We start from the raw sequence: 26102 nt of genomic DNA, 5'->3' as shown, positions 1-26102 counted from the left end.
GAGAGTTTAACAGGTGCACTGGAAAACTTTCAGTCCTCATAGGTTTATAGGTTATTCAGAGTCAATGCCACACATCATTTTGTTTCTGTAAGTATTTCTTGTTAAATAAGTTTGATCTGTGGCTGAATATGCTCCCCAAACTTGTTACTTGTATGGGTTATTCAACGTTACGTACGACATTAGGATATAACTGTTGTACCCTTGCTCTACTGGAGGGTATAAGATGTATTGGACCACATGGGATATCTAATCAATCTAGTATTTCAGGTAGATGAATTGGCAGTAATAATAATGGCTTATTCTTTTGGCATTCTTTGAGACTATGGTGATGTTTGACACTACATGGAAGCATTCTAGGTGCATCCACCTGGAAGGTTGTAAAGTTTGATGTTGTTTAACTATCAGTTTTACAAAAGGCTGGAAAAGTTATATTTACATACAAAACTAGACCGTTTCAGAGCTATTATGTTACTATTATGTTACTTAACATTATTATGTTAAAAGAAAAAAAACCCATCAGTTTTATTTTCGCACAGTACAGCTTGCATTTCTGATGTATGTTAATCTGTTTGCATTCTCAGACACAGTACTCCTTTAAAAAAGTGTTTGGAGTTTCTGTATCTCAGATTGAGCTCTTTGAGCATGTGGCCAAACCGCTTGTCGACGACCTCATCCACGGAAAAAACGGTAAGAGCTCAGACCAATTCCAGAAATCAGCCGCGATTACTTTAACCTTTAATATTGAAACCACAGTCACTTGACTTCTGGATAGAAGTAATTGTGCAGGATATTGTCCCACTGAGTGTTGGTGCATTATAACAAGCTCAGACACCAGAACCAGTTTGGTTCTGAGTTCAGTGTTAGCAGTTGAATTACTCTTTGTTGCAGGTCTGCTGTTTACCTATGGAGTGACAGGAAGTGGAAAGACATTTACCATGACTGGCTGTCCAGGTCAGGGTGGGCTTCTTCCGCGCTCTTTGGACATGATATTCAACAGCATTGGTCCATACCAGGCCAAAAGATATGTAAGAGAGTAGAGCGTCAGAATGTTATCAACCTATATCATTTAATATTTTATTTGTGAAATAAATGTTTGTCCACTTCCATCTGTTTGCTTAGGTATTTAAGACGGATGATAAAAATGGTATGGAGGTTCAGTGTGAAGTCGATGCTTTGTTGGAGCGCCAAAAGCGAGAAAACAGCGTCTGTGTTCCTAAGACGCCCTCTTCCAGGTACAGACGCTTTCAACTGTAGAACCTTCAGTCGTGTGCTCTCTGAACTGCAAGTCATTAATGAGCGTGAAAGAAACTTGGAGCAAACCCCAGATTGGAACAAGTTTAGGGTTTCTGCTTAAATGGCTTATGTCAACAAACGAGCCGGTTTTAGAGATGCAGTTTCAACGCTTGAGAATGGGTCACAATTCTGATTATATGCTTCTGCCCCACTTTAGTTTTTTTTTTATTATTCTTTTTATTTATGTGGTAACACTGCGGTTCAAGTAATCTGACATGCTTGGTATTATACAGATTCAGTTTTATAGCTCATTGCACAGTGTGAAGAGCGATAACGTTTCCCGGTGCTCCATGGAAACACCAAATCTCAGTCCATGCTCTGCAGCAGAGTAAGTGGTACACGTATAATGTGTCATTTTCCACTTTCAGGCAAAAGATTGATCCTGAAATTGCTGACATGATTGCGCCAGAGGAGGCCTATAAAGCAGATGGCGTGGATGAGGACAGCAGCTACAGTATTTTTGTCTCCTACATAGAAATCTACAACAACTACATCTATGATCTCTTGGAGGAAACCCAAGAAGATGCAATCAAGCCAAAGTGAGTTTCAACAAATGTAGTGACAGTAGCATATTTCGGATGTTTGTATGTGCGTGAAATGAATGCTTTATCGGTATCATGTTTTACCTGTTGAGTGACTAGCAAATTCCAGTGTTAATTGCAGTGGTTTTAGCTTTTTATCTTTTCATGGCAGAGTAGCTCGAGGGAAAAATGTTGTCTTTTCTTTTTGCTAGGTGGAATGGTGGAGGCACACCTGTCCGCCAGAACACTGAGTTCATGTATGTGACCAGGGAGTTTTCATCCATCAGACATGAGAGTAGCTGCCTGATTTAGCTGAGCTGTCCCTATTACACGCATTTTACAGTTTACAGAGTAAATGACGTTGCACCTCATCAATTCTGGAGACATTTTTAAAGCTACTCACATGTTGTTGTGAATTTTACATTTTAACATTAGTCTTTATAAAATAGGTGCCCTAACATAGGGTTGGGTGTGTTTCTTTTTGTTGTTTTTTAAAATTTCCTTTAAACCATTTTCAAGCTGCTTCTGACATGAAAAAATCTATAAAGCACAAAGAAAACATGTTATTGGTCTTAACTACAACTTGACCTCAATCTGTGTTTTATTCTGAGAATGATGAAAACGTACAAAATGCCCTTTAATGCCTACACTGCTAAGATAACACTGAATCTGTGAGTTTGAAAAAAAAAAAAAAAAACTAAGCTCGCAAAATTTGCAAATAGTCTTCTTTTTCCTTCCTCTTTCCACGACAGTATTGACAAACACATACAGGAGGCCACTTTGAACTTCAAAAATGCATTGCGTCATTATTCTGCTTTCCATTGGTAATAAAAAAACTGGATTAAATAAATTGTTGGTTGTGGTCACAAAGTTGATAAGTTAAGAAGGAAGATGACTGTCTAAATGGAATAGTCAGATTAAAGAATGACGTGTAAAGCTGAGCTCAGAGTGAAAAATGTTAGTTTAAGTTGAATACTCAGCCCTATGTTAAAGGCAGCTGCTAATTGTGGCTAAACCAGATCATGTCTCCACTTTTGATGAGTGTTTCTTTAGTCTTTAAAATCCTGACACTACCCACCCCTCCCTCCCTGCTGCTTGTAGGCTTTGTAATGGCAAACCTGTCTCCTTAAACCTGTGTGCGTCTTTTTATGATGCTCAATCATTGCACCAGTTAATTTCTTTCTGTGGCTGGAATCAAGCAACATTCATACCCCATCTGCATTCCGCACTTGATGTTCTTTGTTTGTTGCATGTAAACCATTCGGTTCCACGTCTTCAGTGAGTAACGTGTTTCTGTTCTATTGTAGACCGCCTCAGTCTAAAATCCTCAGAGAGGATCAGAATCACAACATGTATGTGGCTGGCTGCATGGAGGTTGAAGTTAAGTCTGCTGAGGAAGCGTTTCAGGTATTCTGGCGAGGTGAGTTCTCTTTATGTAGAGATCCATATTCAAATGTGCTTTAAAACTGCCCTGCTGTGATGATTTTAGATGTGACAGACCTGGAATTGCTGGCCTCAGGGTCAGTTCTGTCCAGGAAATGACTTCAGTTAATCTTCTCTCTGAGCAGGTTGAAGATGAGGGAATCAGAACGATTATTAGTTTTTAGTGGGTGTTTTTTTTTTGTTTGTTTGTTTGTTTGTTTGTTTTTTTGTCTCTCTGAAAGTTGCCTGCTCTGTTTCTCCAGGTCAAAAGAAGAGGAAGGTTGCGAACACTCGACTGAACAGAGAGTCCAGTCGCTCACACAGTGTGTTCATTATCAAACTGGCTCAGGCTCCTCTCGATGCAGATGGCGACAACATTCTCCAGGTCGGCTAAAACCGAACGTTCCAGATTGGTGTCCACTTTTTATAACACCAGCTGGTAACGTAAGTGTAACTCACTCAATCTATTTATGTCTTTTCCCCATGTTGATGGTCAGGATAAAAACCAGGTGAGCGTTAGTCAGCTGTGCCTGGTGGACTTGGCAGGAAGTGAACGTACTGGCAGGACGGGAGCAGAAGGCACTCGGATACGTGAAGCAGGTTTGTTGTCGAAGATCAGGCTTTGATTTCACTCTCGGTCGGACTTCCCCTGAAACCTAACAACATTTCGCCTCGCAGGTAACATTAATCAGTCTTTGCTGAATCTGCGGACGTGCATCGAGGTGCTGCGAGAGAACCAAATGTGTGGCACCAACAGGGTATGTCTTGCCAAACTAAAGCTGAACCTCATTCACATTCAGATGAACTATGACTGTAATGCAAGATTTCTCTTATAGATGGTCCCCTACAGAGACTCCAAAGTGACCCACCTGTTTAAAAACTACTTTGATGGCGAAGGAAAAGTCAGAATGGTTGTTTGTGTCAATCCGAAGGCCGATGACTATGAGGAGACCCTGGCAAGTTGTTCCCACATTATCACGGTGTCTGGTAATGAACTTGTAAGTTGCCATTTCTTCTAAAACCCAAAACGCACTGTTTGTGCAGCTGGTGATGCGGTTTGCAGAGATGACCCAGGAGGTGGAAGTAGCCCGTCCAGTGGACAGGCCCATCTGTGGGTTCACTCCAGGCCGTCGTCATCGTAAATACCAGGCATTTAAAGAGGAGCTGGGCGAACGTGGCGGCCCTATAGACAAGGGTAATCACCAGCAACTTTTTTGCTGTGTAACTGCTGTGGTTGTGTTCATTGTTCAGTCACATGCTAACATTAATCAAGCACAAAACCTGAAGTAAATGATCTAATTTTGAAATGTTTGAGGGGTTTTGTTCTGTTTCTGTAGACCTGGTGCTCAGTCTCCCACCTTTACCCTCCTCTGAGCTGACTGACCCTCACGATGACATCACCTTGCCTCGGTTGATCGAAGCTCTCCAGAACAGACACATGATCAGGCAGATGATCGTTGAGGAATACAACAAAGCAGGTGCCTGTTCACATTTAGCTCTGTTAGTGTTGTTTTGACGGTTAAGGTTACTTGCATTTAAAAAAAAAATTTTTTTAATATACGTTGCCTCTCCTTTGTGTTGTTTTTAGCCAACGTGATGAAGTCCATGCTTCAGGACCTCGACTCCAGCCTCGTTTCCAAAGACAATGTTATCCACCAACAAACCTGCAGACTGGAAGAGAAAGACAAAGTCATCCAGAACAACAAGACGGAGATTGAACGTTTAGAGAAAAGGACCAAAATGCAAGAGCACAAGGTTGAAGGGGGGGAAATGGACTTTGTTAAATTGCGATCGTTTGTAGATGTGTTCAGTTTCCTAAATCTTATGACTGTGTTCCAGATTGACATCTTGCAGAAAACAACTAAAATCTATGAGGATGACAAGCGTTCACTACAGCAGGAGCTGGAAACCAGAGAGCAGCGGCTGCATAGAGAACTGTCTGAGAAGAGACGCATGGAGCAGCGTATGCACGGCGTGGTCTCAGACACTCAGTATAAATGGGAGAAAGAATGTGTGAGTTAAACATTTTTTTATTTGGCATACTTTGATTATCTGACTGAAAATGAAGCGAGTACCTATTTGCTATTCTAACTGTAATACTCTTGTATTATCTTGTACAGGAGAGACGTGTTAATGCAAAGCAGCTTGAGATGCAAAACAAACTCTGGGTGAAAGATGAAAAGCTGAAGCAGCTCAAGGCCATTGTTTCAGAAAGCAAGACTCCTGGTCGCCCTGATCCTCCACCGCGTCAGACGCAGCCTCAGCCTAAGCCTCAGCGCCCTTCCAGAGAGGAACGCACCCCAGCAAAGAGATCGGCCTCACCCTCTCCTCATCCTGTATGTTTTTACTTTTTTCATAGTCGATAGAAAAGAGGTGTTTATGTTGATGTGATGACACAAACCTCTTCCTGAGAAGTTTCAAGGCTTTTTATTTCAAGTGCTTGGAGGAGCCACACAAAAGAGGCAGAGCACTTGCAGGGTTTGCTGCTTTTCCTCAAGGTGGCGGCATGCGCTCTCCACTGATTGGGAACAGCTTAGAAAAGTACTGTGTAGACATCAGCCCTTAGGTAGCACCTTTACTAACTTCTGATTTTGTAAGAAGCCCAACAATATTAAGTTTCAAGTGAGCACACTAATTGTCCCCAGTGTGCTGTGCTCAGAGCTGCAAGAATGCGTTCACTTCCAAAACAAGTTTAAACGTGTTTATCTGAACTCGGCATCCCACACGGAGGCTCTGAAACTGACAGAGCACCAACCTGCAGAGAACCTGCACAATATCTGGCGGCTCGTGCCCTTTAGTGCTACTCGGAGGATGACTCCCTTTGTCCATTCAAAAAAGATGAGCATGAATTTCATGAAAAGCTTCAGAAATTCTGATCCACCAAAGCCATTCATGACTGTCGAATGCCATCCATTCCAATGTTGCTATTAATGCATGTATCATATCCCTGAATCGACAGCGACCACCCTGTTTTGGCAATGGAAAAAGAGAATTCCTGAATTTTCATGGGTATCAACTCTTGTAAATCAGAAGGAGGAAAAAAAAGTTCAGTCTCAAATGGTTTTTAATCATAATACTGACAGTAATGCAGGGCTTCTGTATTTGAATACCTGAAAACTGTGCAAGGTGTCTCTTTTCCTGTGCATACGAGATGTTGTTTTTCTCTAACTGTAGACTTCCACTTTGCTCCCCAGAGCCCTGTCGATTCCCCTCATGTCAGTCCAGTGCCAGGGTCACAGCCAGTCAGTGCTACTAGAATTGAGGAAGTTGAGATGAACCCAAGGCCCGCCTGCCCCATCCCCAGCAGCATTAGCTCGTTGTCGGTGGCTAACACGATCTCTTCATGGGAGCAGCGGGCAGCTCTGGACAACAGGCAGGGCTCCCAATCCCCTAGTACACCTAAAAGAATCCAGTCTTCAGCCAGCCGGTCCAAGAGGAGAAGAGGGTACTGTGGTGGAGAGGAAGGAGCCCGCTGCCTCTCCCCTACATTTGTCTTAGACATAATTGAGAGAAGCTACAGGGTCAGTGAGTTAGCTGCAGGCAGCAGCGTGTGGTTGTAGAGTAAGAATTGATGTCTGTAATCAGGATTTTGGTTCTTACAAGTGAAAGTAAGCAGTTTACCAGTTCTTAAAGGGATTAACTAAATGACTTCTGAGTTTGACCCATTTTAAATTGCAATGCTGTCTATCTGAGCAGACGACGACGCCAGTGCGGCCGCTGCACCGTCGTTCCCGTTCTGCCGGTGGGGAGAAATGGGTGGACCACAAGCCCACCTCCAGCCTAGACCTGGGCACAGTCTTGCAGCCCGTCATCCCCAATTCCATCCAGGTGTCTACCCCCAACGAGAAGGCCCTGTCGAAGTGTGACAGATATGTGTTAACGCACCAGGAGGTGGCCTCAGATGGAGAGATACAGACCAAACTTATTAAGGTAAAGTATGCTGAAGTGGGACATGAGTCCACATGAGTATTTTGACAAGCAACTTGTCTACACGATTCTAAGGCATCCACTGTCATGTGTGCCCCCCCTCTGTGCTTGTCTGCACACACTTGTCTTACAGCACAGATGTGTGCTCTCACTACATTTGTATTCCCCCTAATGTGTGGGTGAAATGGCTCACTCAGATATAGCAGATTAACCTCCTTCTCCATTCTGCGGCTGCAGCTGTTTCGGTCATAAAGTTGTCCCACCTTTCAGAGGTCCGATTGGGTTTTATCCAAAACCAGCAGTGTTCCTCACAGGTGCTTTGTTGGATTATTTAACGTTGTGTGGAAAATGCTGAGTATGTTCATAAAAGGTGGACATGGAAGGGGAAAAGATTGAATGTCGAAATGTATTCTAAAGACAAAATGAGGATATTCATAGCACCCATAATGGCCTGGGGGTAAGGACCGGTTTAATAGTTTCAAATACTCAATGTGGCAAAGTTTAGTTAGATCTTACATTACACTATTTTCATTGGGAAAACTTCTAATTATGTAACTGATTAAGTTTTTTTTTTTTTTTTTTTTTTTTTAGTGCTTTAATAAAAGCAAAGGAAATGTTTTAATTTTCTGATAGAGCAACCTTGTTTGTAACTTTTCCAATCCCAACTGCAATAGTTATTGCTAATTAAAGTTTTTTTTATTTTGTTTTATTTAGGGAGAGGTGATTAAAACCAGAGGAGGGGGGCAAGCTGTTCAATTCACTGACATCGAGACACTGAAACAGGAGCTGGCCACAGCCCCAAGGTAACAGATTACAAGCCGTTATTTGAGGTGTACAACTTTCCTGCCTGACTAATTTGCCAATTTTTAAATTCTATTTGATTATGACAGATCTTAAGGTTTGAATTTGGGTAAAAGTGCATAATTCTTCATTGTTGATGAGGTCTAATGGCAAAAGTTAAAGTTTTCTAGAAGTGGTATTTCAAGCAAAATGCTCATTTTAGCTTTAAAACAACAGCCTTCTTTTAATATGCGCAAGTTTATTTTCGAAATGCAAACATTTGCGGTGATGTTAATGTTGAATAAAATTTTAACCCCTGAAGTCGCAAGAGGAAGTCTTCAGAAGGGGCCCCAGCCAATGGAGATCAATCAGATGGAGCTTGGACTGATGTGGAGACCAGGGTAAGAATATTAAGTTGATTGTGCTCTAGTATATTAATCGCATGTATCGCTGTTTAGAAATCCTAAGGCTCATTGGGCTGAATTTGTCTGAGCTTGAAAAGGCTGTTCAGTGTTGAACAGCAGCTGCTCCGGCGCTCTGACACGATGTGGTGCTGGAAAACACCCACGCTGTGGCAGCTCAGTGTTTGGTGTGTAAGATGGGGACAGCGGGCAAAGTTTAATAGGTTGAAAATTGTCACTTTGTAGTACTTTGTTACTCAAGCCAACAAAACTGCTTCCCTTTGCAGATGCTCATGTAAGTTTCAGTTGGCATTCTCTTTATACAACTCAGTTTCATGATAAAGGTCTATATTTGATTTATTTTTCCCCCAGTGCTCGGTGGCTGTGGAGATGAAGGCTGGATCACACATGGGACCCGGATATGAGCATCATGGGATCACCAAGTAAGCTGTCAACTTTTTGGACCCCATCTGAGAACAGCGTTTTGTTTTCATCTGCAGTTCATGACTGGAGTTTGATTGGGTCTGTTTCACCTTTCAGGCGCAGGAAACCCTGAAAGCTGCCGACGGCTGCAACAGGGATCACTCCCCTCCTCTGTCCTCGCCTGGTTATTGTGCAATAGTCTGAACTTTTGTTTTTATATTTAGCTCAAGTCGTATTTATACATTTTCCAAGCTTTTTATATATGCAAAACATGTGTATGAATAAGGTCACCAAAGCCATTTTATTGATTCAAGAAAGTGTTACTGGATTTCCTCGAGTGTGATGTAAATTTACTGTGGCTCTTCACCTTTTTTAAAAAAACAAAATAAAAAAAAAACAAATTGGCACATGATTATGAAGCCGCCACAGTACTGACATCGGTCTATGTTCTGTTTAATGTTGATTTATAGTAAGTTTCAGATAGAGTTTGAAATATCAAGTATTTGCTTTTCTTGGCTGTAAACTCTGGAATAAAATTCCTTTGGCGGCATCTGTGTATGTTTTCTGAATTCAGTAGTGTGTATCAAACGGTAACAGGTTAATTTGTCAACACTAGGTGGCAGCACAGGGCAACACAACATGAATTCCCAGACACCAAACGCACATACGTGATGATCCACCCCTAAACCGAACTAATCTGTCTGCTTGGAAACGTGAACTTTCTCGTTCTTATGAACAGTTATGATGCTCTTTCCTGTTTTTCCCCTCAGTTGCAAATTGCAATTTTAGCATTCAAAGCTGATGACAGAATAAATACATTTTAAAGAAGAGTTTTAATATTGACTTAGATCTATGCCAAGAGTTCAGCAACAGTAAGTCATGTAAGCAAAGCCTGATTTCAATTACTTTACTGTAATTGTTTTCCTGTGCTTATGCTTGATTAGATATTCATTGTTAAACAAGGCACTTTGTATAAAAATCCATATTGAATTAGACTGGATAGCTGCCCTCAGGACTAAAAAAATCTTCGGCTGTGTTAATTTGGCATTTTATATGCAAAGGAATGAATTGGGGTCAATATTGTGGGGGAAAAGATAGACTGAAATACTTTAATCCAAAAAGTTCTGCATATCATGTGTTTGGATAATATTGATGGAATATTGGAATCCAAATGTACGAACCAATTATCAAGTTTTCTGTGGGTTTGTGTGAATAAAATAGGCTATTAACCATCACGTCAGTTTGGAGACAAATCTATGTGCCTGAGATAATCAAAACCAAAGTTTGCATGAGGAAATCAGAAGCATTGGGCTTTATCAGGCGTACTTCAAAGCTGCACTGAATAAACCTACTGGACGAGAGTTTTGGACAATTAAAAATGCAAACCATTTCTCTTCAAATCTGTGAGCAGACAGGGCAGTGAAACGGTTCCGTGTGAAATACCAGAGATAAAGTCCAACTCCCAGCATTCGGTTTCACTTTCACTATCTCTAAGCTGAGAATCACCAGTGTAATGACCAGCTGAAGCAAGCGGTACAGTCATCCGGGCTTTGAGTAGACAGTTGAAATCTCATCTACTACCAGTCTGACAGGGTTTCAATTGGAAAGCACTGGAGAGTGACTAACATGGAGCCTCTTGGAGAGGGTCAAGAGCCCAGAGCAACCAGTGGCCATTAAATTCACTCCTATGAGACATTGAGTGCTTTGCTTTTTGACCAGGTTCTGTTTGATGTGCTCTGCCATGTTATTATCCCCAGCTCGTCGCTGCAGGCCCTCCACATCCAAGTGGTGTGAGCTTTATAAAGATGTTATTATGAAACTCCTGTTGAGCCCCCTGATCAACAGTTTCAAAGAGACACTTGAGGGAGATAAATTAAACTACACACAAAGGCCTGAAATTCACATAAACCAAATGTTAAAAGAACACCGGTCATCTGACTGTACGGCAAGAATACATAATTCTGCGTTTCAGAGCTTCAAGCCTCGTATGATTATGAATTATGCTGCTTATCAGTGTTATTAAACTTGCTGGAGGGAATTCTGCTGTTCTACTTGAATACACAGTCAATTAGACTCTCTGATTTTAAAAGAGCAGGCCTAATTGTAGTGTTTTATTGACTCTTTGCTTGAATGACTCTGATAAAGAGGTCTTAAGCTGCTGTTGGCACCATCGGGATGAAATTATTTCCACACCAATCTATAATGCAGATCAGGGCCATTAATGAATTTAGATAATCAAAATAGTGTTTTCCACTTATTTGCATTACATGCAATTATTTCCTCAGATTTGTCTAATTAAATTAACATCTACAAACCAGATGACCACATGCAGATGAAGAGAACAATGTCCGTTACTCTCTACCAGCATTCACAGTGTAAGATTTATTAGTTGTTCACTGGGGTTCAGTTGGATCTCGTAAACAGCTTGTTTACATGAGGGGAAAAATGAGCTGGTGTGAGCAACTTCGACAAGGACCACACTGGCTTGAGCTCATGGTCAGCTGCAGTAAACACCTAGCGACAGATCCACGGCGCCTCCAACTTACAACTTAAAGGACTTAAGGGATCTGCTGACAAAATCTCAGCGCAGATGCTTCAGGGCTCTTCCAAAGGTCTTGCTGTGTCCATGGCTTTGCATGTCTGAAGTGTTGCAGTGGCACACGCAGTGTACACCAAGAGAATGTTGGGCAAGTTGGTCATAACGTTTTAGATCATCTGTGTATAATTTGCAATTGTATTCATCAACAGCTTCTGGGCCCCCCTTTGTTCACTTATGCATGTTTCATTTTAAGTTCATATGAAGAACTTGGCATACGACTGCCTTTTTATACATTCAGTGGATTGTGGTCAGTGCACATCAGCATTCAAATCATTCATGTCTTGGTGAATCTGCAAAAATAGTTGAAAGGCCTTCTCTCTCTGTTACTGTTTTTGTTCCTTACAAACTCCAGGGGGGGAAATGCTAAACACTATTCACTAGTTAGTCATTTATTCGTTTTGCTGAGCAGGTGATGCACAGTGTGAGAGTGAATCTGACAGGATGCGGTCATTCAATTAAATGCTAATATTAAAAATATTCATCTTAAAAGCTTTACAATAGATGTTTACCATTTTGATTTTGTAATTTTGTCTTAAGCTGCAGATACACAACCTCTCTCCGCTTACATGATTAACACACTGTTCTGAAACAGGCAGTGATAAGTGGACATGAGTTTAAATAGGTGTGATGAAAGTGTAACTCCATCCAGTGGCACACTATACTTGGCCATACGAAGCATCTGAGGTATGATGGTTTCCATTTGCCTCCCAAGCTGTATCACATCAGTTGAATGATTGCAGATTTGAAGGGCAAGTTGAGGCAAGTGACTCAATCACAGCTACAGCCCATCCTTTAAACCACAACCTATTACACGGGTTTCTGCTCTCTTTTACTGGCAAGCATAGCAGTCCCTGACAATTAAAATCAGTTTAGTGGGAGACATGAGTAAATACAGCATGAAGGCAGAGCTTTGCAAAACCAAAGGTCTGACTGGAGTCTCTCAGCTACGTCTTCATATGTCAAGGCTGTGGCTGGCTGCCAGCTAAATGTGTCAGGCCAGAAAGATATGCGGATGCACATGAGTGTTGACAGCCAGTCAATTGTCATTCGGCCCATCTCCCAGCCACTAGGGCTCACCCGTTTTTTTGTTTTTTCTGTTTGTTTTTTCAAAGGTTTCGCTTCACTGCTTCACCCTTTTCGGACCTAATGCATTGTAACGTGCGCAGTAGAGGTAAGAGGTAAAAGCTCCCACGCTCTCTTTTCTATTGGTGTGACTGAGATGAACAGATGGGTCAAAAAGTCAGAGCCTCCCAGAGGTTAACTTAGGTTTTTCAGCTATTTGGAAGCACATTGGAAAATAATTGCTCTAACCCTTAAGTGCATGTGGTTAGTGGTCCATAACACCTCATCCCATCTGCTGCCTTGTCTTCCATCTTGGCTCTTTAGTCTTCATGTCACGAAGCTGTTCCATTCAGACTTTCACACAGTCTACATTTCGCTGATGGGTTTTCTTAGTTCATGCAGCTGATTGCAGCTACAAAGATGAGTCAAACATCTGTCACTAACCTGAAGTTATCATTAAGAGCTGGGGTTGTTGAGAGGAATCCATTTGTCCTCATGCATGTTGTTGTGGTTACACATCAACACAGACAGAACTGACCGCTGACAACCGCAATTGTAGACATGTCTGATTTCTTATTGAAAATATTGGAAGCCATTGTTGCGTAGTCTCATATTGCCAAATCGGGCTGAAGAGTTTTTCCTTCCAGGCTTTGTTCTTGGCGGCTAACTAAGTGCTTGCAGCTGTCACTTGAGTGTATTCTCCTTGCCCAGTATATGTGGCTTGGCTGCACTTTTAGCTGGCTGTGTCCTCACTGTGGTGACAGTATGCCACGACTGATTTCCGTTGACTCACTTTCATTGTAACCACAATGTGTCCTTCACATAAAAGTCTGAGTGCTTTTTTACAAGTGCTTGATCTCATCTAGTTAACGCTGCAGCTGAACCGTGCTTTGTGTGCAGTTGGCTGATTATTTAAGCAGTGCTTCGAGCAGTTTGCTGATGAAATGAAAGGAGAGGAGAAGCCAAAAAATGCTGTGCTGACAATGGTACAAAGCACGATGATGTATGAGGACTAAATAGTGTTTGGATGTGGTGGAGAATAATTCAACTCTCTCTCTATCCCGGGAATCTCCAAACTTCAATTGAGAAAAAGAAGCATGTTAAAATGTACTGATTAAGTCACTAAACTGATATGTGAGTCCATGTTTGCGACAGAAATGAGATCGGTATTTCAAACCTTTGTTCTGCCAATGCTTTCATGCAAATCAGTCACACTGGAGCCAGCTTATCTGTGAACAATCATGGGTGGCATTTGGAGGAGGGTGGAATAGTGCCACATGATTTTCATATCTGCATAAAGCTCAGTCAGGTCCCCCCATACAAACTCCTACGCAAAAGCAAACACAAAAGCCTCTTTGATCACACACATCAGCAGTTTATCTTAAAATAGTCTGGCACATTTCTGCAGTAGCTAACACATTGCACTTCTCCAATGGTAGAAAATTACACATTCACATTTAAAGGTGCTCTTTGTTGGATTAAAATTAAATTACAGGTATCAAAATACTTGGTAAAAAACAGTAACTATAGAGATTATATAAAAAAAAACACCTATGTGCTATGTAGCTGAGATATACGACTGATAACTAAGCAGCGGACTGGACTTTACTGTAATACCACTTTGTACCACTAGATGGGACATAAATGGCCAGTGTCTTGTCTGCTCTGGAGTCAACAGAGTAAGAAGAGAAAGCAGCAGCGGATGGATAAACTGGTGGCTATTAAAGAATGGAGTTGTGTTAAAACCCAGACTGACTGAATAGTGTAAACAGTAAGCATGTATAGGTACCTGTGTAATTATGAATAGCGGATATTCATCTTACTGTCAGTCAAGTATTTTTCTTGATGATTTTTCATTAAAAAAAGAAAGGAGCCAGTTGTAAACAACAGACAACAGAGCAGGCAATGAAGAGTTGTTGTTTTTTTACCCTCTTATTGTAGGCTGGAAAAATTTGATCTCAAATTGGAAAGTAAACATACTCCATCTTTGGCAAAACTCTGCTCCCTTGTGGTGATCTTATTACTACCAAAGTTACAAAATCCACCTTTAAGAACTCATTTGATTTGGTTTAAAGAATGAGATTAGAGCATCCACATGCACAAATACTGAACATTACCTGAGGAGCCCATCTTGATCGTCCTTTCTGGACTCGAATGATTCAGTGCATATAATAAACTGAAGTGAGGATTCATAGGAGGCTCAAACTGCCTGTGAGGCTAGCTAAAGCAAACACCAGGACAGCTGGCAGAGAAATCATTGTGACTAATGGTCTCAGTGTGAGACAGGAGCACGGCTGTGGGTGGTTGTTTCAGCATGCTAAGAAGAACAGACTTTGTTTGCCTTTCTATAGCATGCAGCGTGACTGTGTGATTCTGGAAGTGTTAGCTTTGTTTGCTTTTCTTTCATTGCCATCATAGCGTGACACCAAGACCAACAAAAAAAAAAAAAGTTGTTGTACTTGTTTTCCTCCTGACAACGAGGAGATGTTAAAAATATGAATGTATTACTGCTTTTACAAGTGAGTTGACATGTGGAGTATTATGGTGTGCCTCTCTGCCAACTTATGCTTTGACTGTATTTGGATTCTGCTGCAACTCCTTTGCTGTGGTAAACCCAACGCACTGTGACCTGTCCTCAGGGTGAATGATCTGAATTGCCCTTCCCTTGTCTTTTACTTCTAATCGCATGCACCTCAGAGATAGAAAATGGTTGTGCAGCTGTCATAACTGAGCACAGCTCAGCGTGATGGCAGTGCATGTTTTTGCTATTATCTATTCTATCTGAGTCAGAACAGAATACTAAACATTCACTGCACCCCCTTTTTCTCACAGACCGCTGCATGATCAATACCCACATCAAAGGCTCTGCGGAGATAGCAGGATTCTTTGAAGCATGTTTGTGGAGCTGGATTTGCTGAGCTAACATGGTCCACACAGAACCCCCTTGAATAAGCTTGTTTGGCTAGCATCCTCTCTGTTTGTAGAAGAACTGAGTGGATTCTAATGGAGAACAGACAATGCCTCTCCATAGTCTTTTTCCTCCCTTTGAGCAGCTAAATGCATCCGTAGTGCCAGTGCTTTTTGCTCATCTGACATACGCTTTGTTGCATGCCAGCTCAAATATTTATCTAATATCAAACTGGCTGTAGTATTTTGGAAGCAGAGAAATGCCAAGAAAATTTTCTCATGGAGGACACAAAATAACTTGCATCATGTTTGGCAGTGCCAAGTGCAAATATGCCTGGTAATTACTGACTGCAAAGAGATTGAGTGCATACAGCAGTGGTGGTGTTCTGGGTTAGTGCTTACCTTGTGTTGTGACTTGAACAAGAAGAAAATAATTCCCAAATTTCCCTTTTCTGCACTTAAAAGGTAGCTCATGTCCTCAGAAAGTTAATAGTAATTATTAGAAAATATCTTTCTTGACTCCTGAATGGGGAAGCATTGCATTTGACAGGTGGGGGTGGGAATTCAGTGCAATAAGCACTGATGAACTCCTGCTTCTTCTGTATGAGCAGCTATTTGCTTTAGATGACTGAATTCACAAATTGTTGATTTATTTATTTATTTTTTTGCATCTTGTATATGCAACAGGAAAGTTAGACCGTCCACACTGCTCTGGATCATTTGAAAGTGAAATGTTTGAAAATGCTGACATCTCTTTCTCTTTCCTCGTAACACCAGGGGCACCACTAGATTTGCATCCATGTCTCTTTCTCAATCTCTTTTTCTTTCTCATTTACATTATGGATGGTTCATTTAGCTTACACGACCGAGTGAATACATAACCCTGGGCAATTCAAAATACCACGGGGGGCTGTAGGGATAGAATGAAACCACATAAGCAGAAAAGATTGCTGCACTGCCATCTGCAGCAGCCTGCGATTCAGCTCTTACCCTTTCATGTGGTCAATAAACATGGCCAACCACTGACCCAGATAGCTTGGCTCATTGACCTGTATTAGTTACATACAGTGAGTGAGTGATGACTAACAGAAACATGATTTAATGCTGAATCAACCATTCACTGTACACCCCCTGAACAGCTATTGTCCAGTCACGGTGGGTACCTGTCCTGTGGATGACAATTTCCCATCCACAAAGAGCTCACTGAATGTTTAGATGAGTATCAAAACTATGATACGGCCTTCATAGTCACTGGATCGCAACCCAAATCTTTGGGAGATTTTTGACCAACATGTAAGATAGTGCTCTCCACCATCAAAACGCCAAAGTAGGAAATATATTTTGGAAGAGTGGTGTTCAATCCTTCCAGTAGAGTTTTATGGACTTGTAGAAATCAGTGCCAAGGCACACTGACGCTGCTCTGGCAGAACATTGCCATACTAAGACAACTGAAGGTGGTGTTTTCTTCATTTTGTCATTTGTCTGTATATCTGTAGCCACTGTGTGGGAGCCAGTTCTGGATGATAATCATCTAGATTATCAGACATAGAGGCTCATTATTTGTTTGACTGCCTACAGTCCAGGCCTTTCACTAACTGAAAACATATGGTGCATCGTGAAATGCAAAATACGACAAAGAAGACCCAGGACTGTCGAGCAGCCAGAATCCTATATCAGACAAGAATGGAATAACGCCACTCTCTTAAAAGTCTGGCATCTCGTCTCCTCAGTTCCCAGACGTTTACAGACTGTTGCTGCTATCAAATAGTAAAATGTCTCACTTTCAACATTTGATATGTTTTCTTTTTTCAATTGGGAATAAGTGGTCGTTGAGATCTGCAAATCAGTACATTCTGTTTTTATTCATATTTTACACAGCACCCCAACTTTTTTAGAATTGAGGTCTTATGCTACCCTTTTGCACTCTTAGCAAATCCTCAGGGCACAATATAATCAACAAACACACACACAGATGGAATTCAAGCACTCAGGATAAATAATGAGGCATGAAAAAAGAGGTTAGGTTAATGAATGAGGAGAGATTTCGGACGCAGTCTGTGAAATGCGTACGTGACAGATAGAGATAAAGATCTACAAAGCTGTTGTGTCGGCCAGCATGTGGTGAGTAGTCGAGTGAGTTTTCTTATCTGTGTGTTTTTGTGTGTGTGTGTTTTATGGTTGGGTAGAGCTGTTAACATTATGACTGCAATGTGTAACCACCGATAAGAATTTAATACCTGCACTCAGATTAAAAACCTGCTTGGGTGCAAAATGCAAGCTTTTATTCCTGCAGCCAAGAAGTATGACAGCTCTTTGTTTTTTTTGTCACATTGACACAAAAAACACAATGGTCCCAGTGACGAGCCAGTTTTACAACTTCAAGGACTCAATGGGCTTAATGACAGAAATGGCATACATATAAACACAACACTGTCCACAGGGAACAAGAATTCTGTGTGTGATTTCAAAGAAGACATTTCACAAGTGGCTGTTATTGTGTGCTGGCGATAAAAGTCCCGGAGTGAGAAAATATTTGTGTAGGTACCAAGTTGTGAAGTCCACCTCTGCACCCTCGGCTCTCTCACCGGCTGTGGTTCTCCTGCTCAGCTTTACATTAGCACCAAAGCACCAGCCTGGACAGGTCGACGGCTGTTATCTCAATGATGTTCTAATTCTAGTCAAACAGTTCTGTGTTTGACTCAATAGAGGCAGTGTTAGTCAGGAGAGTCAATATTAGCAGAGCACACAGAGCAGGGCTGGTGTTAGGAGAGACAGGAGTTATGTGTGTATGCTTGTGGTGGGTGTGTATGTGACAGGATACACAGTTAAGAGTGCTCTGTAAGTGAACCTTGACCGCCCACTGCCGTAACAATAATAAAGATAATAAGAAAACGGAAGACGGCAAACGTCTGCTTACTTTTGCCTCAATGGCGTCCATGTTTGACAAGAGTGACATTTCTTTTATCGCCTGTCTCTTACGTGCATGTTATTGTTACACGTTCCAGCGCTCAGCCTCTCTCATTCCTTGGTGTGCGAAATTAAAAAAGGGGGCTCTGCAGTCGAGCCTGAACCTGCTGACAGCTCTGTGAAGGAGATTTTGTGTCCCTTTATTCATGGTCGGACAGCTGCCAATATCAATGGCCTGGCTGTAAATTGTCACTATCAGATTGCACAACAACCACATTAATCCTTCCATTCAGTAAATGTGGTGTGGATATGTAAGCTCAAAGTGAAGTCATTTCTGAAGGCCATTCATGGTGATTTCACAACATAAAACATGCAGAGGCATAGAGAATATTTGTGCCTGAACAAAGTTGTAAGTACACAGAGCAGCTGAATAATGTTTCAGCCTTGCTTCATTTGCAGTAATGAAGTCAGAGGAAATTGTAAATCAGTCACCCAGCAGCACCCTCTGTTTGTTGATCCAACAGCACACTTTAATCTGCATAAGACTGTGAAAAACATTCATGTCAAACTTCTGCATCTGTTTCACACTGCGATCAGCGTGTGTCTGAAGCCAAGTTTCACAACAAGCATTTCTCTATGTCTGCTGATCCAGACCTGTGGGCCTGACAAGCCCAAGGCGTTACAAATAAACTTTAGGTTTCACCAGATGATCAACAATAAATAAATACATTGATTTATTAAAAGCACAAAATCAGACCTGGAGAACTCATTCAAAAATACTGAATGTGATTATAATAATATGTAACAAAGACTGCCACAATTGTTTTCACATTTTCCACCATCTCTCTATGTTTGGAATATCATATAAGTCGGATGAATGATGAATTTTCAATATTTCGTCAACACAGATGGTCTCCAACAAACTTACTGCGCACAGCTTGGAAATTATGCAATGCGTAGATAGAATGTTGATTGTTAAAGATATTGTTTTTAGCCACAGGTTTTTTACCAATTTCATCACAAAGAGGATGAAGTGCCAAGAATAATAAAGAACTGAACAGCACAGACAACAGCTCCAGTGGAAAATGTTCATTATTGTGCTCCATTACAAAGCAGATATGTGTCCATTTTGACTAGAACAAAGCCAAAGTACCAATAAAATCCCAATCCCAATGGTGCAGGTTGTTCTGGTTATTTCCGAGACTGCTTCCAAGTGGCATCTAAATGCCATAACATGTAGGGGTGTATTTGCAAAACACCAACGCAGAGCGGTTGCAAAACCAAGTTCAAGCCCTAACTCAAGCAACAATATTTTTGCTGCTTGATTCAAAGGGAGAACACAGAGGCAGTGTTTAGAAAGATGTTCTGCATGCACAATCCAATATGAGAAAAAAAACAGAATACCAGTTGCATGGAAAAAGAAATGAGTTTCTTGTTGCCACAAGAGGCAACACGTTTTTTTGTTTTGTTTGATTGTTTCAATAAGCAGATCTGATATCCACCCAAAGCAAGAGCTACATCATGCTATGTTGGATCACTAAAGCTTGGATTGACAGAACAGTGTTAGAATTGTACAGTGGAGTTATGATTGGTCCAGTAGTGTAAACCACCCAAATCCCTCCTTGAAAGTGCTTCAGAAGACGAATCCCTGCATTCACACCTGCTTTTGTGTTTGGTGGATTGAATCCAAATGCACGCCATTACAGATTAAGCATGAAATGTTGCAACCCAGTAAGTAATTTTTCCAGACTGATCTATTTAAATCATTTCTAAGATTTCTGCATTTTAAAAGAATGTTCACACTTTTCACCAGTGTTGGGATAGCTCAATATTCAGGCTGTAACAAGAAGTTTTCTCTGGCACTGTCACTTTAAAAAGTCATAAGTCTAGTTAGAGATATCTTTAAATCCCTATAATTAATTTGAACTTTTCACCGTTATATTGCAGGTCTCTTGAATTGGATAGTTAGAATTATGTTGAGGACGTCTTTTGCAATCATTCTGCCTCGTCAAAATAGAATCGCAGATTTATTAAAGTTTAGACAAGTGTGACAGAAGCACGAGCAAGTGGGAAATAGGAACGGCAGGTTGCTATTTAAACAGGCCATAGCACTACAATCGTGTGGTTAGCTGCTTTATTGTCATGGAAACCAATTTCCAAGTTTGATAGGGTTTTTAATGCTACAGCTCATGCACAACAGATACTGTTTATGAACAATGCGGAGCAGCTCTTTCTATTTCATGACATTTTCTATATTTTCTATTTTCATTCTCATCTATCTGAAGTGTAAATGTTTTGCCAGGCCAATATCCTAAAAGAATCCTCACATGAGAAATACCATGCACAACAATTCTGACTGCCTGCCTCAAATATATTTACATTGCATTGTTCTTTAGATCCAGGCTTTTGAACTGTGTGCTGATTATAAGCTGGAAAGTTCCTCTCCCCTTGAGCCTGGAGAATGCTGCGTCTATGATTTTCAGAGAGAATTTCCCATTTGTGTCTGTCAGACCACAAGAAAAGTTTTTTGCACTTTGCCCCAGTTCATTCTGAATAAGTTTAGACCCAGAGAAGGTATCATTTATGGGGCCTTAATGTTTTTTTCCTTTGCATTGTAGACGTAAACTTGCATTTGTGGATGCAGTAATAAAGTGTGTTCTGTGACAGTAGTTTTCAGAAATCCTTTCTAATAAAGGATCAGGTCTCTTTTTAATACAGTGTTTCAATGCTGAACTATATTTTCAACAAATTACAGATTCAACTGATTTTAATCTGCAGTTCGCCGCATTTTGTTTCATGCATTCTTTTCAATGTTCTGACTTTTTGGAAATGTGCGATTTCATTTCATTAGACTGTTGTAATTTGATATGGAAGTATTTCCGATGTCTATAAAGAGGCTGTAGATTACACCAAAAGCTTCTGTGTCTGTCAAGCAACTCTATAAAGCAACATGAAAACATGACAATAATGTAGTGGCTACCATGCTTCTGGAAAAGTCGTCAAACAGCTGTGGTGGCAACAAACAGTCAGTTATGTCTGACTGAGTCTGTGGCCTTGTTAGCAGTAATAACTAGAGTAAACAAACAGCAGCAGTGTATTTTAAGGTCATCACAAGCATCAACCAAAACCTCCCAGTCAGCACAAAGCAGTGGCTCTGATGTGGCAGCACACTCCTCCTATTTAAATCTGCTGACATGTGAAAAAGCAACATTAGCTAATGCGCTACTTAAAGACCATAATTGCTCTTTCCCCTACTGTTAATGAATGCTAATTAGAAGTCTGGAGCAGTTTGTGGTGCGTGCTGGCTGCTCTTCTAATGTGCCGTATTGTTCTTCTCCTCGCTCCAGCTCAGCACTAATGCTGCTGTGCCAGCTATTAAAGTCAGATAAGCGATCCATCTTTAGCATTGCCAGCCAAAAAGCCACTAATAGCTTAGCCACAAATTTGTTAATTTCCATGGTTTCCTCTGCCCGTTGAGTGTTGGCTCTCAGTGTAAAACAGATAGACTGAGGCAGATATACCTCTTTTTCTTCATGGTGTCAATGCTGCACAGAATTTTTTCCCCCACCATTTACCAGATTCACGATTTCTGAGCACTATAGCACAGGACACTATGGTTGTGGGCACCATCAAAAAAGCCTGTTTCAACACAACACTTCAGCTTGGACACTGTCGTCAAAGCCAGCCAACAGTGTAAAGCTCCCCCAACATGCTAAATGCGTCTGTGACTCTTAAAACAGGAGTGAATTTTTGGAATCCATCCGTGAGCTGTAATAATGTCATTTAATCCATGAAACAACTTGACTTCAACAAGGGTAATCACAACCTCAGTTTTAACAAGGATTAAGAGACATATTAGCTGCCATATTACCCTCTTTCCAGATTGTTGTTAATTTTACAAGTGGTTTTAAGATCTGGCACTTATCCATTAGTCACTTCAGGCTGCATGGGCCACTGATGATTTAAAGAGAAAATTGAATACATTCTACATATAAATTAGTACAGAATACAGAAAGAATAACACACTCTTCTATGAAGATACTCAGTGGCACAATTAATATTTGCACTCAACAAATGGATTAAAATAAGTCTAATACTGATGCAGAATTTATTACCATAATTGTTCTGGATCTTTCTATCTTGTTATACTCATTAGCAAACAAAATTTGTCAAGTGAAAATGAAATTGTACATGTTATCGTGTATATTCTTCTTCATCATAGACTTTATGATCAGCTTGAAAGGTCCCAGTCTTCATTATGATGTGACAATATCAAAAGAGGAGCAACTAGACAGACTTAGAGTTACATATTGATATCTTACAGGATTATCGTTTAGTGCTGGTAAACTAGATGTGATTCTGGTGATGCACCACTACTCACAACACATGGAATGTATGCAGAATTCAGCATGTCACTAAATGAATGGTTGAACAACATTTTTCTTTACAACATTTTGCGAATTGTAAACGACAGTAGTCAGTCCATGTCACACTCTTTAAAATCCCATCTTTCAAAATCCCGTGGAAATGTTTCAAGGAGCAGATCTGTAAGGTAAAAAGCATCCACTTCAAGACTGTTTTTAATGTTCATAATAATCTAAGCCTCTGCACAGTTTGTGATCAACTACAGTTAACCAAGCAATGACTCCAAATGCGAGTGTGTCCCAGTGTAAAAGAGTGAGGGCTGCGGTAATTCAAGTCTTTGATAAAGCACACATCAACCGCTGTCTTTCCTCTTGAAACATAAGCTAAAACAACTTCCCACCCAGATGTGCAGTTTTGACACCCACTGATGCAATGTCTGGGTCACACCCACATATAGGTATTTCATTTCACGGGTCTGAAACTAGATTCCTGAAAGTGCACAGAAGAGCAGTGACTCTGTGAACGTAACGGCTCCCTCATGGCATAGATTTTGTGTCTCACTGTCCACTGAGTTTCAAGAATAAGCTGATTCGTCAGTGAGTGTATAATTCACGACGGAAGATTTGTTCTCCGCACACAGATGAAACAGTCTTGCCTGAAAATGAGGCAATCCAGGAAGTGATTGGTTTATAGAGCGTGTAAGAGTTATAGTCTTGCAGTTATGCAGCTGTGCCCTACTATGTGGCTTTGCGATTTGGGAAAAGGGAACTTTTAATGCTGTGTGACTTCATGGCTGTTCATCCTGCTTTATCTGACATGTACAAAAGCAAGGTTTACCATTTCCCCTGGTGTTAAACTCAAAGGCTGATAGATTTAGCAGATTGTAGAATCCTACATTTGTTCTGGAGAGAAGTGTGATTTATGTTAAGAATTACAGTAAACCATCTTTCTGAATGACTGAAAAAATGTGTAAGGGAGTTATAAAAGTGGATCATTTTATTCAATCCTACTATGAATAAGTGCAGCTAACAATAATACTTATTATCAATCAATCTGTGGATTGATTTTTCTGAATGATTTAGGTTGTTTGGTCTAAAAAATGTGAGAAAATAATGGAAAAAAATAATTTCTCACACTCGAGTCAAACAAAGTTTTTTAGATTTTGTGTTTTATTGTGTATAGCGAGCAACCCACGACAGTTTCACAGAAAATAAATGCTGTGACTAATCACATTGTCTGGTGCCACACGAACAATCTGCAGCTCAACACCTCAAAGACCAAAAAAGTGGTCATAGACTTTGAGAGGTCCAATCCAAGGATGAGACCAGTCCTGATTGAGGGAGAGGAGGTGGAGGTCATGGAGACCTAGAAATACCTCAGGCTGTGGCTTGGCAATGAGCTGGACTGGGAAAGCTATATAAGAAGGCCTAGAGCAGATTGTATTTCCTGAGGAGACTGTGATCCTTTAACATCTGCAGGAAGCTCCTGTGGATGTTTTACCAGTCTGTGGTCACCAACATCCTCTCCTACGCTGTGGTGTGCTGGGGTGGCAGCATATCTAAGGCAGACCTATCCAGGCTGGAAAAGCTGATCAGGAGGGCCGGTTCTGTGGTCGGCATGGAGCTGGACTCTCTGTCGACAGTGACAGAGGAAGAACACGAACCAAACTGCTGGCCATTCTGGACAATGCCAGTCATCCTCTGCACACTGTCATCAGCAACCAGAGAAGCATGTTCAGGGAGACAGGGAGGAACAGTCAGTAAGCTGACAAACCGGAGAGCTGCTATAATAGCACGGTCCATTTGTACCTGGGAGACTAAATTTTCAAGATTACTGTGGGAATAATCCACCAGAATGTCCCCAAAGTTGGAATTCTGACTTGGAGAAGTCAGAGGAACCTCACCAAACCTGAAAACCCAACATGGCTGCACCTTGCATAAAATGTGGTGATAGTTGCAGTAATAAACTGTTTATTAGCATTTCTGTCAGTCTGTGTCTTAAACACATAGTACCTTATGTATCTCTGTCTGTGAAGATATTGCTATGGTCATCAGATGCACAAAACACTGTGTAAACACTTGTACTGCTAACAATAGCTAGCCCAGTCAGTGCTTGCAACTGGATCTCTGGATGTCATTCCCAGCTCAGACATTCATCAGTGTGCAGTCAACAGACTTGTCTTATAAACTTTGAGCACAAGTTTCTTGTGTTTACCTTGGGGTGCAGGGATGGGAAATAACAAAGTATGATAGCTGCAGCGGAAATATTTCGCTTTCCATTTGTTGTAAGGCTGTTGCTTAGGTAGTGTTGACCAATCATGTTAGTGTGGGGTTTGAATCCCACTAGAAAACAGCAATGTGGAAAATCATGGCAACCAGATCAGTCAAAAACAGAATCTTGAAACCATAGCCTATCACGTGACAGTGATTTAACTGTTGGATAGCTTTGATAAATTAATTTGCAATTAACCAATAACTGGTACACAGATCAGGAATTTCTGGGCCACAAATTTGTTATCCAGATGTTTGATGACAACACAGGAGGCCCAGAAATATGAGTTGTTTATTCTAAGTCACAGTCATTAGTCTGGAGCTGATGGGTTGCTAAACTGAGAGCACGTTAGTGAGCTGTATTTAGCTGTTAGCTCAAAGCACCACCATGTTAAAATATTGGAACCTCACAGAGCCAGTGTGGTCATATTTCTGTTTCTAGAATCGAATTAAACACACACATGTTACTGAGGTAGTGATGTTAGTTATTTTGTAAGTACAATCTGAACACTGGCAACAGAAAGTTGCAGAAGTAGATAAGAAGACAAAGATGACTCACCACTTACATTGCTGAATTCCTGTGTAAAAGTGTAAAAAGTCACATAATATGGTGACATCTCTGCCTCAGCCTCTGTGACCCTCTGTCACATCACTCTAACCTTTCATATTCATGTTGTGAGATCACATTACAGGCCTTCAATGAACCAGGAAGAAGCCACAAAACCACAGCCACAAAACAGGTCACAGCAAGTGACAACTAATGACTAAGTACCAATCAAACTGATTTCTAAAAATAGAACTAATGCTGCTCTTTTTTGCAAAGGTAACTTCAGGCTCCAGTATGTTTCTGTTTGAGTGATTACAAAATACCAGGGTTACTGAAAACCCACATAGGAACATTTTTCAAATCTAGAAATGACAAACTGCCTTCTACTTTTTGTCTGCTCGAAAGGGACATGACTCCACAGGAAAACATTACCCTGACTCAACAGCCCTTTGATTTTAAACCTGACAGAATACTTGAAGAAGGATTTGCTCTTCCTGTTGGAGAAATTGTATCTTTAGCATCCTGGAATTGTCAGCAGTTTCTCTGTGTTCTGCCTGGAGGGTGGGGTGGTAACAGTGTCTAGATTGACAAGTGGTTGAGTGGTTAGCGATATGTCCTACGGCTTTCTTCAATTCCAGATCAGTGGAGCTGTTGACTCACACACATATCAATTTCTTC

At 40.9% G+C, this 26102-nt stretch overlaps 1 protein-coding gene and 1 non-coding gene across 2 annotated transcripts in view; both read left to right on the top strand.

Moving 5' to 3' along the window:
- The window catches only part of kif23 (kinesin family member 23), a 36291-nt gene that overhangs the window by 708 nt on the left and 9481 nt on the right, over positions 1 to 26102 (top strand). The window contains exons 4-27 of the mRNA XM_072385135.1: positions 582 to 687; positions 889 to 1025; positions 1120 to 1232; positions 1662 to 1832; positions 2027 to 2071; positions 3122 to 3234; positions 3500 to 3621; positions 3734 to 3836; positions 3915 to 3994; positions 4073 to 4192; positions 4281 to 4455; positions 4574 to 4714; positions 4825 to 4991; positions 5076 to 5249; positions 5357 to 5572; positions 6431 to 6757; positions 6933 to 7166; positions 7878 to 7966; positions 8266 to 8344; positions 8717 to 8787; positions 13140 to 13191; positions 13349 to 13414; positions 23869 to 23961; positions 24111 to 24248. Of these exons, the coding sequence (XP_072241236.1) occupies positions 582 to 687; positions 889 to 1025; positions 1120 to 1232; positions 1662 to 1832; positions 2027 to 2071; positions 3122 to 3234; positions 3500 to 3621; positions 3734 to 3836; positions 3915 to 3994; positions 4073 to 4192; positions 4281 to 4455; positions 4574 to 4714; positions 4825 to 4991; positions 5076 to 5249; positions 5357 to 5572; positions 6431 to 6757; positions 6933 to 7166; positions 7878 to 7966; positions 8266 to 8344; positions 8717 to 8787; positions 13140 to 13191; positions 13349 to 13414; positions 23869 to 23961; positions 24111 to 24248 (3132 nt within the window). The remainder of the gene's footprint in view (positions 1 to 581; positions 688 to 888; positions 1026 to 1119; positions 1233 to 1661; positions 1833 to 2026; positions 2072 to 3121; positions 3235 to 3499; positions 3622 to 3733; positions 3837 to 3914; positions 3995 to 4072; positions 4193 to 4280; positions 4456 to 4573; positions 4715 to 4824; positions 4992 to 5075; positions 5250 to 5356; positions 5573 to 6430; positions 6758 to 6932; positions 7167 to 7877; positions 7967 to 8265; positions 8345 to 8716; positions 8788 to 13139; positions 13192 to 13348; positions 13415 to 23868; positions 23962 to 24110; positions 24249 to 26102) is intronic.
- Positions 3286 to 3382, top strand: LOC140307840 (Z30 small nucleolar RNA). Its single transcript, XR_011915869.1, has one exon. It is a non-coding gene; the product is annotated as a Z30 small nucleolar RNA (small nucleolar RNA).

The sequence above is a fragment of the Leuresthes tenuis genome, unplaced genomic scaffold (genome assembly GCF_036924035.1).
Source record: "Leuresthes tenuis unplaced genomic scaffold, fLeuTen1.0.hap1 SCAF_5, whole genome shotgun sequence".
Lineage (NCBI taxonomy): Eukaryota > Metazoa > Chordata > Actinopteri > Atheriniformes > Atherinopsidae > Leuresthes > Leuresthes tenuis.
Note: the sequence above shows the minus strand (reverse complement) of the source record. Positions and strands in the feature narration are given on the sequence as shown.